The sequence below is a fragment of the Ochlerotatus camptorhynchus genome, unplaced genomic scaffold (assembly GCF_037179485.1).
Source record: "Ochlerotatus camptorhynchus isolate MF236.1 unplaced genomic scaffold, CSIRO-AGI_Acam_v1.1 ptg000577l, whole genome shotgun sequence".
Classification (NCBI taxonomy): Eukaryota; Metazoa; Arthropoda; class Insecta; order Diptera; family Culicidae; genus Ochlerotatus; species Ochlerotatus camptorhynchus.
The window spans coordinates 610,333-623,494 of NW_027041058.1; the positions used below are offsets into that span (position 1 = coordinate 610,333).

General features: G+C 40.8%; 1 protein-coding gene and 1 long non-coding RNA gene across 3 annotated transcripts in view; one reads left to right on the top strand and one right to left on the bottom strand.

The window, feature by feature from the left end:
- The window catches only part of LOC135713752 (uncharacterized), a 511,705-nt gene that overhangs the window by 106,738 nt on the left and 391,805 nt on the right, over window positions 1–13,162 (top strand). The gene's annotated exons all lie outside the window — the stretch shown is intronic.
- Window positions 1–13,162, bottom strand: part of nahoda — a 125,692-nt gene that overhangs the window by 85,041 nt on the left and 27,489 nt on the right. For both annotated transcript variants that reach the window (XM_065236881.1, XM_065236880.1), the window contains exon 2: window positions 5,745–6,421. In XM_065236881.1, the coding sequence (XP_065092953.1) occupies window positions 5,745–5,925 (181 nt within the window). In that variant the 5' untranslated portion in view covers window positions 5,926–6,421. The remainder of the gene's footprint in view (window positions 1–5,744; window positions 6,422–13,162) is intronic.

The window sequence follows — 13,162 nt, forward strand, 5'->3', positions numbered from 1 at the left end:
ATGACAGCGGAAGCGGAACGGCAACGGCAGCGGAAAAGCCCGATCTGAGTAAACCAACTTGTCGGATTGAAAACTTGTTGGAACCAAATCGACTTCGGTTAGGCATCTTGAAGTCATTTGTGACAACTGTCAAACTTTCCGCTTCCGTCCACATTGCGTTTGGGCCTTAAGGCGTGCATGGCCGCGGCAGAATGGCGACACGGAGTAACGGGTGAAGAGCTGAAGGGTTCTGCGATGCTTAAAGAACAGAATACTAAGTGCGAGTAGTGAATCAAGGTGAAGTATAAATCACTTATTCAGCTGAATCAGGTTAAGTCTAACCCTTTCTCGAAATTGGTCGAAGAACGGCACTAATGGATGTTACCTCCTCGCTAGGACCTTTTTCAACCAATCAAATCGCTATCTGGTTGGCGAGTCAAGGACCGCCATTCCACGCTACGGTCTAGGTGACATTTAGTTACCCTGACCTAAACGTAAAGGACATCGTTCTCGGGCTGAAGACCCTAAACGTCAGGGAGAATTTCCCTGTCCGGTCGGACAGAGGGCGGCCTTGCCGCCGTCAACCGGCTTCGTCAGAAGCCAGCATCGGAAAACCAACCCACCATCGCACTACCTACAGCCGACGTTCGGTCAGCCTTGCTTCATCCGCCATTGCCGGAATTGTACCGGAATTTCACCGAGCGGTGGTACCACCATCTTGCCGACACGATCGGCCTTTCATCGTCCGCCATCGACAGAATCATTCCGGAACCGCAGCGATTGCTCGCTGGAATGCAGTCTGCCCGACAAGTAGTTTTTGATGATCTTAACAAGGAAGATCGGGAAGTTGTATCACTAGGCCGTCATGTCAGACATTGTCGAACGCCTTCTCGTCGTCCTACAATGCCATGGCAGATGTATTGGAAACGGACTTGTTCCGCTTGATGAGTTGGTGGATGATAGAGTGGCCTTTCCTTAACTCGAATTGATTATGATAAAGATGGTATTATCATTTGAAAATACCAGCAGACGGCTGAGCATCAACTTTTCGAATAGCTTCGAGATGGAAGACTAAAGGCAAAGGCTGATGGGGCTATAGCTTTTGGCACTGGTAGGGCCTTTGCAAGGCTTGTTGATTGGAATGACTTTGGCTAATTTCCAGCATGAAGGGAAATAGCCAAGCACCAAACGCTTATTGAAGACCGCTGCAAGGTGCTCGAAGAAGTCAACACTCAAGTTTGTCAACTCGAGGTTGGCTACTCCATAGACACCAGCGGCCATATTCTTTGTTGATTTAATCGCTGCTATCACCTCATCAACCGATATTCTACTTACGTCAGGGACAAATACGGGGGTGACTCTATACATTGCCTACGATACTGCAGGCTCGTGGGGACTCACCATGACTTGGCCAAGGTTATTTGAATTCACAAAGTGTTGACCAAGAGCATTGGCCTTTTCAACTGGGGTTATGAGCAGGCTTGATGGTGCCTCGCTCGCGAGTTTGAAATAAGCCGAGCGTAGCATTTTTCTGAGGAGCAGAATGCCTACTGCCAAATCATTCCACTGAGCTTCAGAGCTCAGTGCATCAGTGCATTTCTTCCATTTTGCCCGCATTTGCTGGATGTCCTTGACTGCCCTGCCGCTTCGTCGAAGTCGCTGCTTTGAAATTGCCCAGTATTTTTCGACTGGTCGAAATTCCAGGCAATTCGGAGGATTCATTAGATTGGGGACAAAATCGAACTTGTTGGCAGCGTACCACTCCAGAACCACCTTGGAGTAGTGGCAGCTGGTAAAATCGGGCCAAAAGTTGACTTTGCCCCTATGCTTGCGGATGAGCGGCAATACACGCTTTTTCAGGCATTCTTCTTTGAAAACTTGGGATGCCATCGTCGAGGATGTGACGAATGGTTCCGTTTTCATGGCCTACTTCGCGAACTTGTCGGCAAACTCGAACTTGAATCTTCCCGGCACATCCCCACGTCCAGTCGCAATGTAAAACTTTTGAACGGGAAGCTCCTTAAAATCGAGTTTGACGTATGTTTCGTCATCGATCAAAGTGCAGCCCTTGTGTTTCGTCTAAACACGGTCGTACAAGAGCCTTGCACGCTTTTTGGCCACAGAGTTCTGCTTCATGTGCTGGTTCGGATGTTTACTGGCTTTGTATGACTTGAATCCTTCTCTGGCAAGGATGTTCCGCACCGTTTGAAAGTTGGCGTTGTACCTTCTGGCCACATCCCGGATTGAAAGACCGGGGTTGACTTTAACGCACCTCAACACCTTGCTGCGTAGCTGACGATCCCTGGTTCCAGTTTTTTCGTAGGTCCGCTGATTCCTTTCCACACTCAGGATCTCCTTGTAGGTTTTGAGCACTCGACAAACTGTTGTTTTTGGCATCTTCAGCACTTTAGCCAGCTTGGAACCGGTCCAATCCGGATTTTCCAGGTGTTTGTGCACAATAATTTTTCTTCTTTCGAGTTACATTTGACGTTATTTCTGAACACGATCGACTACTTTGATCAAACTTGCACCAATTGTTCTCTATAGAAGTGTAAACAAACCGCTGTCAAAGATTTTCGATTCCCAACACTAGAGGCGTGCTAGCGGCGCGCGAGGGGCGTACACCCAACCGAGGAATGTAAGATTCGCTTACAATTATGTGGGATTCATCATCAGAGGATGTTAGTGGAGACCGCATGAACCGAGGATGCGATATAGGGTTACGGTATGTAATGTGGGTCTAGTCCTTTCATTCGGCCTATCACGCAAATAAATAATTAATTAAGGAATATTACACAAAAAATAAGGAAAATATTGATCACTGATGGTTGATAAATGTGTACCACACACAAATCAATTTATATCACAACATTTCAATACATTTTCAGCTCTCGTAAGTAATAAAACTGGTTGAGAATATCACAATGTTCGGAGTTTTTAGCCGCCATGACTTATAAGGTTAAGATGGGAAGGTTGACTGACGATCATCAAATGGCCTGATTATGGCATTTATTGATTGGAATTACCTGATAATACACACTAGACGTAAAACTTACAGTTGCTGTTTGAATATTTTATGTTTATTTTAATTGTTTAACAACGTTTTCACAAGTAAAACATGGACCCAACTTTAGGGACACATTTCTTTTCTATGTTCCTAACTATGGCCCATGAAATTCATTTGACAGCATATAGCAATAAGAGTAACGTCAACAATGTTGTTTTGCATTTGGATGATAAGGAACGAACAGGAAGGGAGATTTTTTCTGCCAAACCTGTATAATGAACATCACAATGTTCTGATTTAGATATTCTGCGGTCAAAAGACGATAAGCGAAATTTTTAATTTTTAATTTTTAAATTGAGTGATTTAATGTAGTTTTCGTAAAATTTTCTCTAAGAAATGTTTTGAGGAATGAAGAGCATTAAGTTAACAGTGATAGTGATAAAAAAAAATACATCAGAAAACGTTACCAAGAGCGTTTTTTTGAGGATCAAACAAGATAGGACGAAGTTGCATCCATAAATAGACCCAATTTGGGGACAATAGACCCATATTACATACATTTCCCTCGTGAGTTATTGTCTTAAAAAAAGTAAGTTTTTCAACTTTTCGTGGTTTCTGATAGCAAACGACATGATAAGCATATCTAAGCATACCATTTAGCAGTAGAATATCGTTTGCAGGTAAATTCATTGATGAGTTATGATTAAAAACGTAATCGATGGCTGCATATTAGACCGAGGTTAGGGACGTATACCCTACCTAGCTGCGGTCCAATGCAAGAAAATTGGAGACCGAAAAATGTAGAGTGTATTAGTGAGGTAAATTAGTTATGTCGAAAAAAATAGGAATCCGATTGCCGACTGGACTCGAACCACGAACGCTTCGATTATCAGACCTGTGCTTTCTCCACTGCTCTCTCCATGCTTCTGAATATGGATAGCCTAAAAGCAAAGATGAAGCGCTCATTTTCTCGCATACTCGACTTCGTATGCTTTTTCTGCTGGAGAGATTCGAGGCAAGTGTGTGTGTCGTTCTACAATGTTCTACAATGTGCGTCGTTCTACAAGCTTACTGGTATAGTCGAAAGCGTAGATAGAACACGAAATGAAAAAGACAAAAGACCATTACACTCATTGTAATAGATTTTTGGTTTGCGTGTACCAATTTACTTTTAGGCAGCCTTTACTTCAATGAAAAATGTTTCTATCAAGTTCAGGACAACAATTGTTCCAACCCTATGATTCGTTTGTTTGAAAACTAGCTTGATGTTTTCAAATTATGTTTGAAAACTAGGCTAGATGGTTTCCTGAAAGTCCTTGCTTTGACATTCCAAATGCTTACAAAAATAAGAAAAATTTGGTTGGATTAAAACACATTGCGTATTTTTAGATTACAGACCTAAGTGTCGCGTTGCCAAAATCGAGATCTAATTGTTGTACCAATTTCCAGAGTCAAATTTATATTCATTTAAATACTGAAAAAATATGTCTTTGTTGTTGAATGCACAGTGTATCTCTAAATTGATCGAGGACAATTTTGTGAAACATGGTGAATAGATATACTTTTTTTAAATCGTGACTGGTGGTTGAACAGATGGTTATTGATTTATTACTATAGTTTTGGTCTTTATTGGAAGAGCCTGTATGAAGTTAGATTTGTTTTAGTAAAACGGTCGATTTTTTAATTTTTACCTAGTGGACGAATTTTAGTAAAATTAGCGGCATATGAATGATATTTATTACGACCAAAAATGTGCAAAGTTTCAAGAAGTTACGAAAAAGGCGTTTTTCTTAAATTGCTCTAACTTTTTGTAAACTCAACCAAATATGTCCAATACTGAGCTGCCAAAAATTTAGAGACATATCTTTTTAACTTGTGCTTTTAGAGCCGTTTTTTTTAATTTAAGTACAGCTGTTCGATCGATTTTGTGTACGTATACACACGTTATTATTCTAAACTCTCAAAAACTTGAATCAAAGATAACCAACCGCTTTGCATCACATATTGCAGCACCCTGAATCCAGTGCTGAGATTTGTCATTGTCATTGACAGACTTTCGCGCGATATTGACAAAACTGATCTTCACATAGTCACTGATAGACTTGATCGTGAAAAAACCTTTTGTCAAAATCTCATTAATTTTTGCGTCAATTGCAAAGATTCACCTGGTAATAAAAAGTGTAATTTCGTGCATTCTGAGTCACATTATTGTTATCCAAGCAGTTTAGAACGTAGATGCTTCTTCACGTTGACGGCTCCATGTAATTGGTCAAGTCATTTAATTTCGGTACAAATTAAGCTAATAAAAAATCTGCACATGTTAGTAACAGACAGCATTGTCACTGACAATTGACATGGTTTGCCTGGCTGTTAGCTCAAATGGGTGACCAGAGCAGAATTTTCAATATCGCCATGTATTGTCGAGATTTTGCAGCACTACCTCAAACCCTCCCGTCAATCCCAGTCGGTCTACTAATGCGCTCGAAAATGGTTCACCACTTAATTCGGCGGAAACCGTAACAGACCCAATTTTCCCCCTTCGATCTCGTTAGGTTCATCCGTTTCTGTCACATTTAACGACCAATTTTAGCCACCTCGCGTCCGGGACACTTTCTCGACTCTCCAGCCAGCACAGTAGCAATCTAATCGCAGGCCGCTTATTAACGGAGATGGAAACCGGCGGCACGGTGGCAGCACAAACGAGCTGTGAAATCGATCCCATCCCATTCCGACGATGTGGAGAAGTTAAGTTACTCACCTTTCGGCATCCCACAGGGCGCTTTGGTGCGTGAATTGTCCAGGAAATCCAGGTCATACTTTCGCGCCGGTGGAAACGTGAGGGCAACGTGAGCCTCGGCAACCGGTCCCAGTAGCACTACCAGCGTCGTCGCGATGATCACGACACGCAACGACAGCTTCTTTGCTTTACTTATCTTCATTTTGCGCCGATTGCGGGTTACTGGCACATTTGATTACTGCCAACTGGTACCGACTTCAGCTAAATAACCCAAAAAAATTTAACACTCCAACACCACTCAGTTGCTACTACGATTGCCTAACCAATGATCAGTTGCATCAGGTTTCACACTTTTTGATCTCTTTGACGAGATCGCAATAACGAAGAATAACGATCTTCGATTTCGACGGAACCTTTCTAATTTTCACACCACGCACTTCTTCTCGCAGAGACACTTTTTTTGGACACTTTCCGAATCAATAGACCACTCCAATCCGGCTCGGCTACTCTATTTGTTTGTGGGTACAAATTTGGACACAAATCACAATACCGCGGTGCTGTTATTTTCGTAACCAAATTACACACATCGAGTAGGCCGGGTTCGCCGCGTAGTACTGACCGATCACAGATTGCTACGATTATTGGCTCCTGCTTCCGCGATTCGGGCTGAGATGCTCCGCGCGGTACTCTGCATGAAACTGAAAGTAAAGCGAATAAAAAAAAACTTCATTAAAATTCGATTTGCAGTCGAACGGGTGTGCGTGGGCCGGATTCGACAGCCGGTTGTAATTAGCCGTTGGCGGCCTGGAGGAAAACTTTTATATTTTTAAGGCGTGCAGCATTTAAATCAATTATACGAGATTAGGTGTGTGCTCGGCGCGGTGTGGCTTCTTTTTTTTCGCGAACACCGCTGCGTGGATGTTATGTAAATTTTCTCCACCAGCGATGGAGACTCTAGTACCTCTCTGCCACTGGAGTAAACTGATAAAAACGCTTTCTTTTCCGTTTTTTTTTTTTCTTTCTCCTTAAGGCGTGCATACCTATCCGTGCAGTGGTCGCTGGTCGTGTGAGTGGAATTCACGAAAAAGGTGTTTTCTGTGATGCAACTCTGGCTCGGACGAACGAACGGGCGTGCTCTATTAGGTGGCCATTTAGCGGCATTAACGAGTTCCAAATAGGATTGGGTACGGTTTTCTTGAGTCGAGGACTGAGATGTTTTCTGCTCGGGTTATTTTTTGTACTATATTTATGGCACCGACTGTGTGTTTGGTTGGATAATTGGTGCTAATGCTTTGGTCAAATATCATCTATTGATAGTAAAGTGTCATAATATCACGTTCGGTAGGTTACTTTTTCATTCATGTTTACGTGATTGTTGGTGCGAGTTTGTTGTGGAAGAACAATATTTGAACAGCCACGGATGCATAACATTTATTTTCATATAAATAAGATCATCACATTAATTTCATTGATCGAAAATATAAGATTCAAGAATTTTAAAAATCTGGAGCAAACCACTACAATAAGCTTGTAAAAAAGGATTCTAAAAAGGGCGTCTAAAAGAAGCTTCTAAAGAAGCTTCCAAAAAAGATTCTAAAAGAAGCTCCTTTAGGAAGCTCATTCTAGACGCTTGCCAGTCGCTCCCCGCTTCTCCGACAAATTGTGAATCGGTTTGGTTAATATTGCTGATTGCATCTAAAATTGGACAGCCCTAAAAAATGCCAAAAGTGTGCATTTTTTCCATCAAATCGTTTTGCTGTCTTTGGAGCACTTATTGCTTGTATCATAAGGAATGAGTGCACTGAAGATACCAAGATTAGACGAAAATTCGCAAATGTATCACCATATTTAATAAGTGAAAACGCGCTTATTTTTGATGTGAAGTACGCAATAAAACTGTACGCAATATTTCGTTTTTTTTTAGCAATATTTCTTGATTCTTTAGCAAAATGTAATTGTGTGTGTACAAAATGGTACTGGAAGAAGCATTAAATTTTAACTAGATACCACCAAATAATTTTCATTGTATAACATTAGACTGATGCACAATTTGAAATTTTCGCTCCACAGTGTTCAAACGGATTTCAAATCGAGTCCTGATTAGCCTTCGAAAGTTTAAACTCATTTGATAAGAGACTGACTTGGTACAAACCATTTGAAGTTTATATGGAAATTACTATGGGAAAACAAAACTTTTTTTTCATTGTCTTTTAGCCTTTTTCCATATTGTACTGTTAACAAGTTCTATTGCTATTCTTATGGGAATTTTTATCAGCTACAACTTTGCAGAAAAACGTTGTACAGCCAAACGTCAAATTAAATAGTTATTAATTGTTTAAGAGATTGATAATCTTATGGCAAGATTAAGCATCTGTATTGAGGGCAACACTGTATTCTGTAGTGGGACATATAGATACTATAGATTCCATAGATAAGCGGAGGCAAAGTATAATGTAGCCAACCGAACTGTCAGTTAGTGTAGCCAAACGAGCAGGACTTCATCATGGTGTTGTTTGAGGGAGAAGTATTGTAATATTATGAGCACAAAACGCTTTCCACACTCCGCATTCCGATTTATTTCGAGGACAACGGAAGAAGGAAAGATAAAGCAAACTACTCCTCGATTCATTGTTGCAAAGATTTGCTTTGCACTTCATTTTGAACTTTTACGCACGAAACGAAACAAAACTGCACAACGAAGAGCTCTACGATGGCATGAACTTTTTTCACGGATGCCAATAAATCATTTATTTTTCATGGTTGCCAAAACAACTTTTTGTGTTCTATGGAATCTATAGTATCTATAGTGGGACATAGTACACAGAAACAAAATCCATTGGCAAAAATACTATATTGATGGTTTAAATTAAATACTCCCACCAATAAATTTGTGCAGAAACGAAATTCATTTAATTTGACTAATTTTTCTATCGAAACTACTATACCGTTTGAGTCAGCATAGTAGTCTTGACAGAATGGTAGTAAATTTGATTATATTTATAGTCAACTATACTGAAATCATGGTAGATTTAACGGTATTAAGCGTAGTTATACTGAAAATAAGTGTTTTCTGCAAAATAGTATTCCTAACTATTATCTTTGTTTCAGTGTAGCCATGATGTTTGTCCTCTATTCTACACGGTAAGAAAAAAAATACCCAACGACCAGTTCACTTTTACCTACTTTTGACTAGTTTATCTCTTTTTCTCCTCCTAATGTTGTCAAAAACGGAGGAGCAAAATCACCCAACAGGGGTAGTAAAGTGTGGGAACCCAACGTTGAGTATAATCATATTTACCTACTGTTGGGTACAACTACCTTACTTTTGATTAAAAAGCTAGTGGAAAATTCCATACGAACTACACACAAGTAAATGAAAATTGCTTTAACCCGCTTTACTTACTTTTGGGTTCCTGCACTATAGTGCCGAGATGAGTGAAAAGAACTTAATTTTGGGTACTTTTTTCTAACCGTGTACGCGCCATAAACACCAATGTTGCCTGCTGAACAGTTGATTGACCATAATTATAAGACATTAATGAATCATTAATAATTTTTGTTCCTTACATTTGATCGAAAAGTGGTCTTGAACAAAGTTGTGACTGAAAAAATTTTCAACAAGCTCAGCTATCGTTTTTTAAAGTAGAGTGAACTGGTGAATTTTGAGATAGATATGAACGGAAATTATGGTTTCTCCATAGTAATTCCCATATAAATTTCAAATGGTTTGTGCAAAGTCAGTTTCTTACTAAATTAGTTTAAATTTTGGGAGGCTAATCAGGGCCCAATTTGGAACCGTTTGAGCACTGTGGAGCAAAAATTTTAAATTTTGCATCAGTCTATTGTAACATAAACTGCACAAACGCATAGAATCCACATCCAGGAAAAAATCCTACAGTAGGCCAGAAAACTCCAGCAATTTTTTGCGAAGTTCAGCATTTTTCGGAACTGAAATATTCAATAAAATGTTATTCGAAATTTAAGGAAAAAGAGTTCACCAGTTCACTGAGAATTCAAACAACGTAAACAAACAAACTCGTAACGCAGACACCAATAAAGTCACGCACAAAGCTGAAACATCCGCAGCAAGTGTTGGCAGGTTTTGTAAACAAAACAAATAACGTTGCCAAATCATCTGATTATATTTCCGCGAATCTCTGTGTATAGGATTACTACCTTAAACCAAAGAGAAGAGGAGATAATACGGCCACCAGTGCCCGATCAGAAGCAGCGGACTTCGACACAAGGCCTAGTTATACTATTTGTTGGCTCTGGAATTCGTTCAGATCCAGCGTCGCAAGTTGCCAGTGATCGATGCAGAGGAAGCGATTTACGAGATGTCCATCTCCTCGTCACAAAAGTCTGCGAGAAACCGCGCCAAGCTTCAACGAACGGGCATGTCAGCAGCAGCAAAAGAGCGCAGAAGACTCGCTGAGGAAAAGGCAGCTCAGGAGCAGGGCGTCACAATATCAGCTTCAATCGACCAAATCGATGCGACGAAGAGACTGCTGGCTTTTTTTTGTTAAAGTCGAACAGCTTCGCAGCATTCTAGAACCTCAGTCGGCGTGCACAAACAAATGTTCAATCGCTTGTCTCTCTTTCTCCCGTCGCTCCATTGGTCTTCCTTTCAAGCTTCGGTGAAACGGATGAGCGAAAGAGCGCTCGACTTAGATAGTTTTCTCTTTCATGAAACACTTATCTTTCCTTTATATAACGTCGGTCTCTGTTCCGCAATCTAGTGCCAATCACCGACGGACATCGATTGCCATCCAGAGATGCCAGATCTACGGAAATCTCCGTAGATCTACGGATATTACAAATTTTTACGGAAATACGGATCCGTAGGCAAAATCTACGGAATTCGGTACAGTTTCTACGGATTTTTTCTTCAGTGTACAATCTAGCGTATAATCTGATTCTGAAGGGATCTTGCTCACTTATCCGCTTTTTGATAGAACTGGCGTTGACGGCGACTCTGTAGCTCTTCCTTCCTATGAAATATCCCGCAAGCAAACGTCAGACTGTGCGTGGAACATGGCGGCCTTCGTACTATCTCTTCACTCCGCCGAAAGTTCCCATAATATACTGTCAATCTTTGCTTGAAGAGAAAACTTTTCGACGGTGCCGTGTGAAGGCGACTAAAAGTCGTGTCGAGACCAGTCTTGTAAGCGGTCACCGTAGTCGACACATTTTCTGTGATAATCAACTGCCTTTGCTTCCGACACTTGCAAAACAAGCTTTCAAATTACAGTACCAAACTAAAATGTCATACGACAGGCTCTGTCATACGACACTGTCGCCGAAGGCCGTCACGAATGTATGTATTTTAGTTTTTCTCATAATAAGAGCTGCTGATGTTGTGCTTGTGTGAATTCTGAAAATAGCAAGCAACGATGTCCTAGTAATAACATTTCTGATCAGAAATGGTTTAATTTACACCAAATTGAGGAATTAGAACGAAATCAAATATGTCATATGATGATTATTTGATAATTTTCTTTTTGCTCGAATGTTGTTCTACCGTTTGCGTTGTGTAAGAGAGACGACGCTTTCTTCCCCGTCAGCTCGATGATGATTAGGCTTTAATGTTCAATTTACTTTGATGCATTTTTAAAAAATTCAAAAGCAGTTTTTTTCGACGCATTATTTTAGATTCCAAAAAGTTCCCGTGATTTTGTGTAAAATATCCAAAGAAATCGAATAGTGCTAGCTTTTAGCAATCGGAAATATGGCGTCGGAGAAAACTGCTTTTGAAATTTTCCAAAAAGCATCAAAGTATGATGCTCATGTTCATCAAAAAGCACGTAATCCATAAGCGTGGCTTTCTTATTAGATAACGACACCACTGTACCGCCGCTACGGGATCACAATTGATCAGATCGCCATATATGGTCTTGAAACCCTTGCAGTGGATCCTCAAATTGAGCTGGAAACCATTGCCGTGGATAATGAGACAGAATTGCTGCTTGGAAAACAGGAAACGCTCCTTTGGAATGAGGACAAATGCCTGGAGATTGTTCCCGTGCAAAACAGGGTTCCTCTGTCATTAATATATGACGAGCACGGCGAAGAGATAGTTTTTCCTGCCATATGTTTCGGCCATCCACGAAAATTCAAGCCAGGGGTTCAGGTAACATATTTAATGATGGCATTCAGTGAAACTCGTCGTCAAGACAGCCGTGTGGCTAATCCACAACATTTATTGTATATGACAATGAAAGTTCTTCGCTTTAGAGTTTCCGAACGCTTGCAATGCACTTTTAAGTGCACAGGGACCGCAAACATTACACGTGTCAACCTTATTCATGGAGCAGTGTATTGAGCGAAATCTATCCTTCCTAAAATCAAAAATGAATTCAGTACAGTGTTGGCAACAGAGGAAGAGAAATTTGTTCACCATGATGCGACAATTGGGAAAGCCTACGATGTTCCTCACACTTAGTGCAAATGAGATGAAGTAGCCCCATTTGTTGAATCTCCTACATCGAAGGACACAATAGCAATAACTTAACAGATCATATCCAGGAATTAACTGCACTACAAAGAGCAATTCTGGTCAATGATGATCCAGCAACGTGCTGTGTGTACTTCAACAAGCTGGTTGACACATTTGAATTTCAGCACCGTGGAAGTCCTCACGCTCACATCTTGCTATGGCTGAACAAGGATCTTCGGGAAGCAAAACTAAAGGTGCAACAGTGTCGTAGTATTCATGCCGCCTGTACTACCATCGGTGCTTTTGAGGGCCACCAAGATTTTCCAAAAGAGTTAAATTTCTGAACATGTCCCAACTAAAATTCATATCAAAAGCTTCTTTTCAGGGCAATCATAGTCATACTAAAGAGTATAAACAGAGAGAATCAGGCTCAAATTCCTATTCCTACATAAAAGACAAGTCCTGCTGCAGTTAACAAGTAACATTTATTATATAAGATCACGCAGTACGACGTCACCATTGCGGGGTTCTTTTATCGATTTATCATTTAACGTAAAGTATCACCTTAGAACTAAAAAAAATATCACCTACGACTAAAAAAAAATCCGTAGAAATCCGTAGATTTGAACAAGTCTACGGAATTGCATAGAAAAATATCTGGCATCTCTGTTGCCATCATTGACGACAATAGAATGTGCAGGAAGGCAGCTTCCACACCTGCGTAGGATATCGCACCCATTCACAACACACATGGGCCGGGACCAACGGCTTTACTTCCCTTCCGAAGGAAGACGTGACCAGAGATTTTTATGCATCAGAAAAATCCCACCGACCTCGGCTGGGATTGAACCCAGACCCATTGGGGTGTTAGAAAGCAGTCACGCTTACCACTACACCACCGGCGCCGGTTCTTTCATGAAACACATCAACAGAGGTTTCACGACGTATATGACGGAACATGAAATAACACATTTAAAGCATTTCTCACGTGAAAACACTTGAA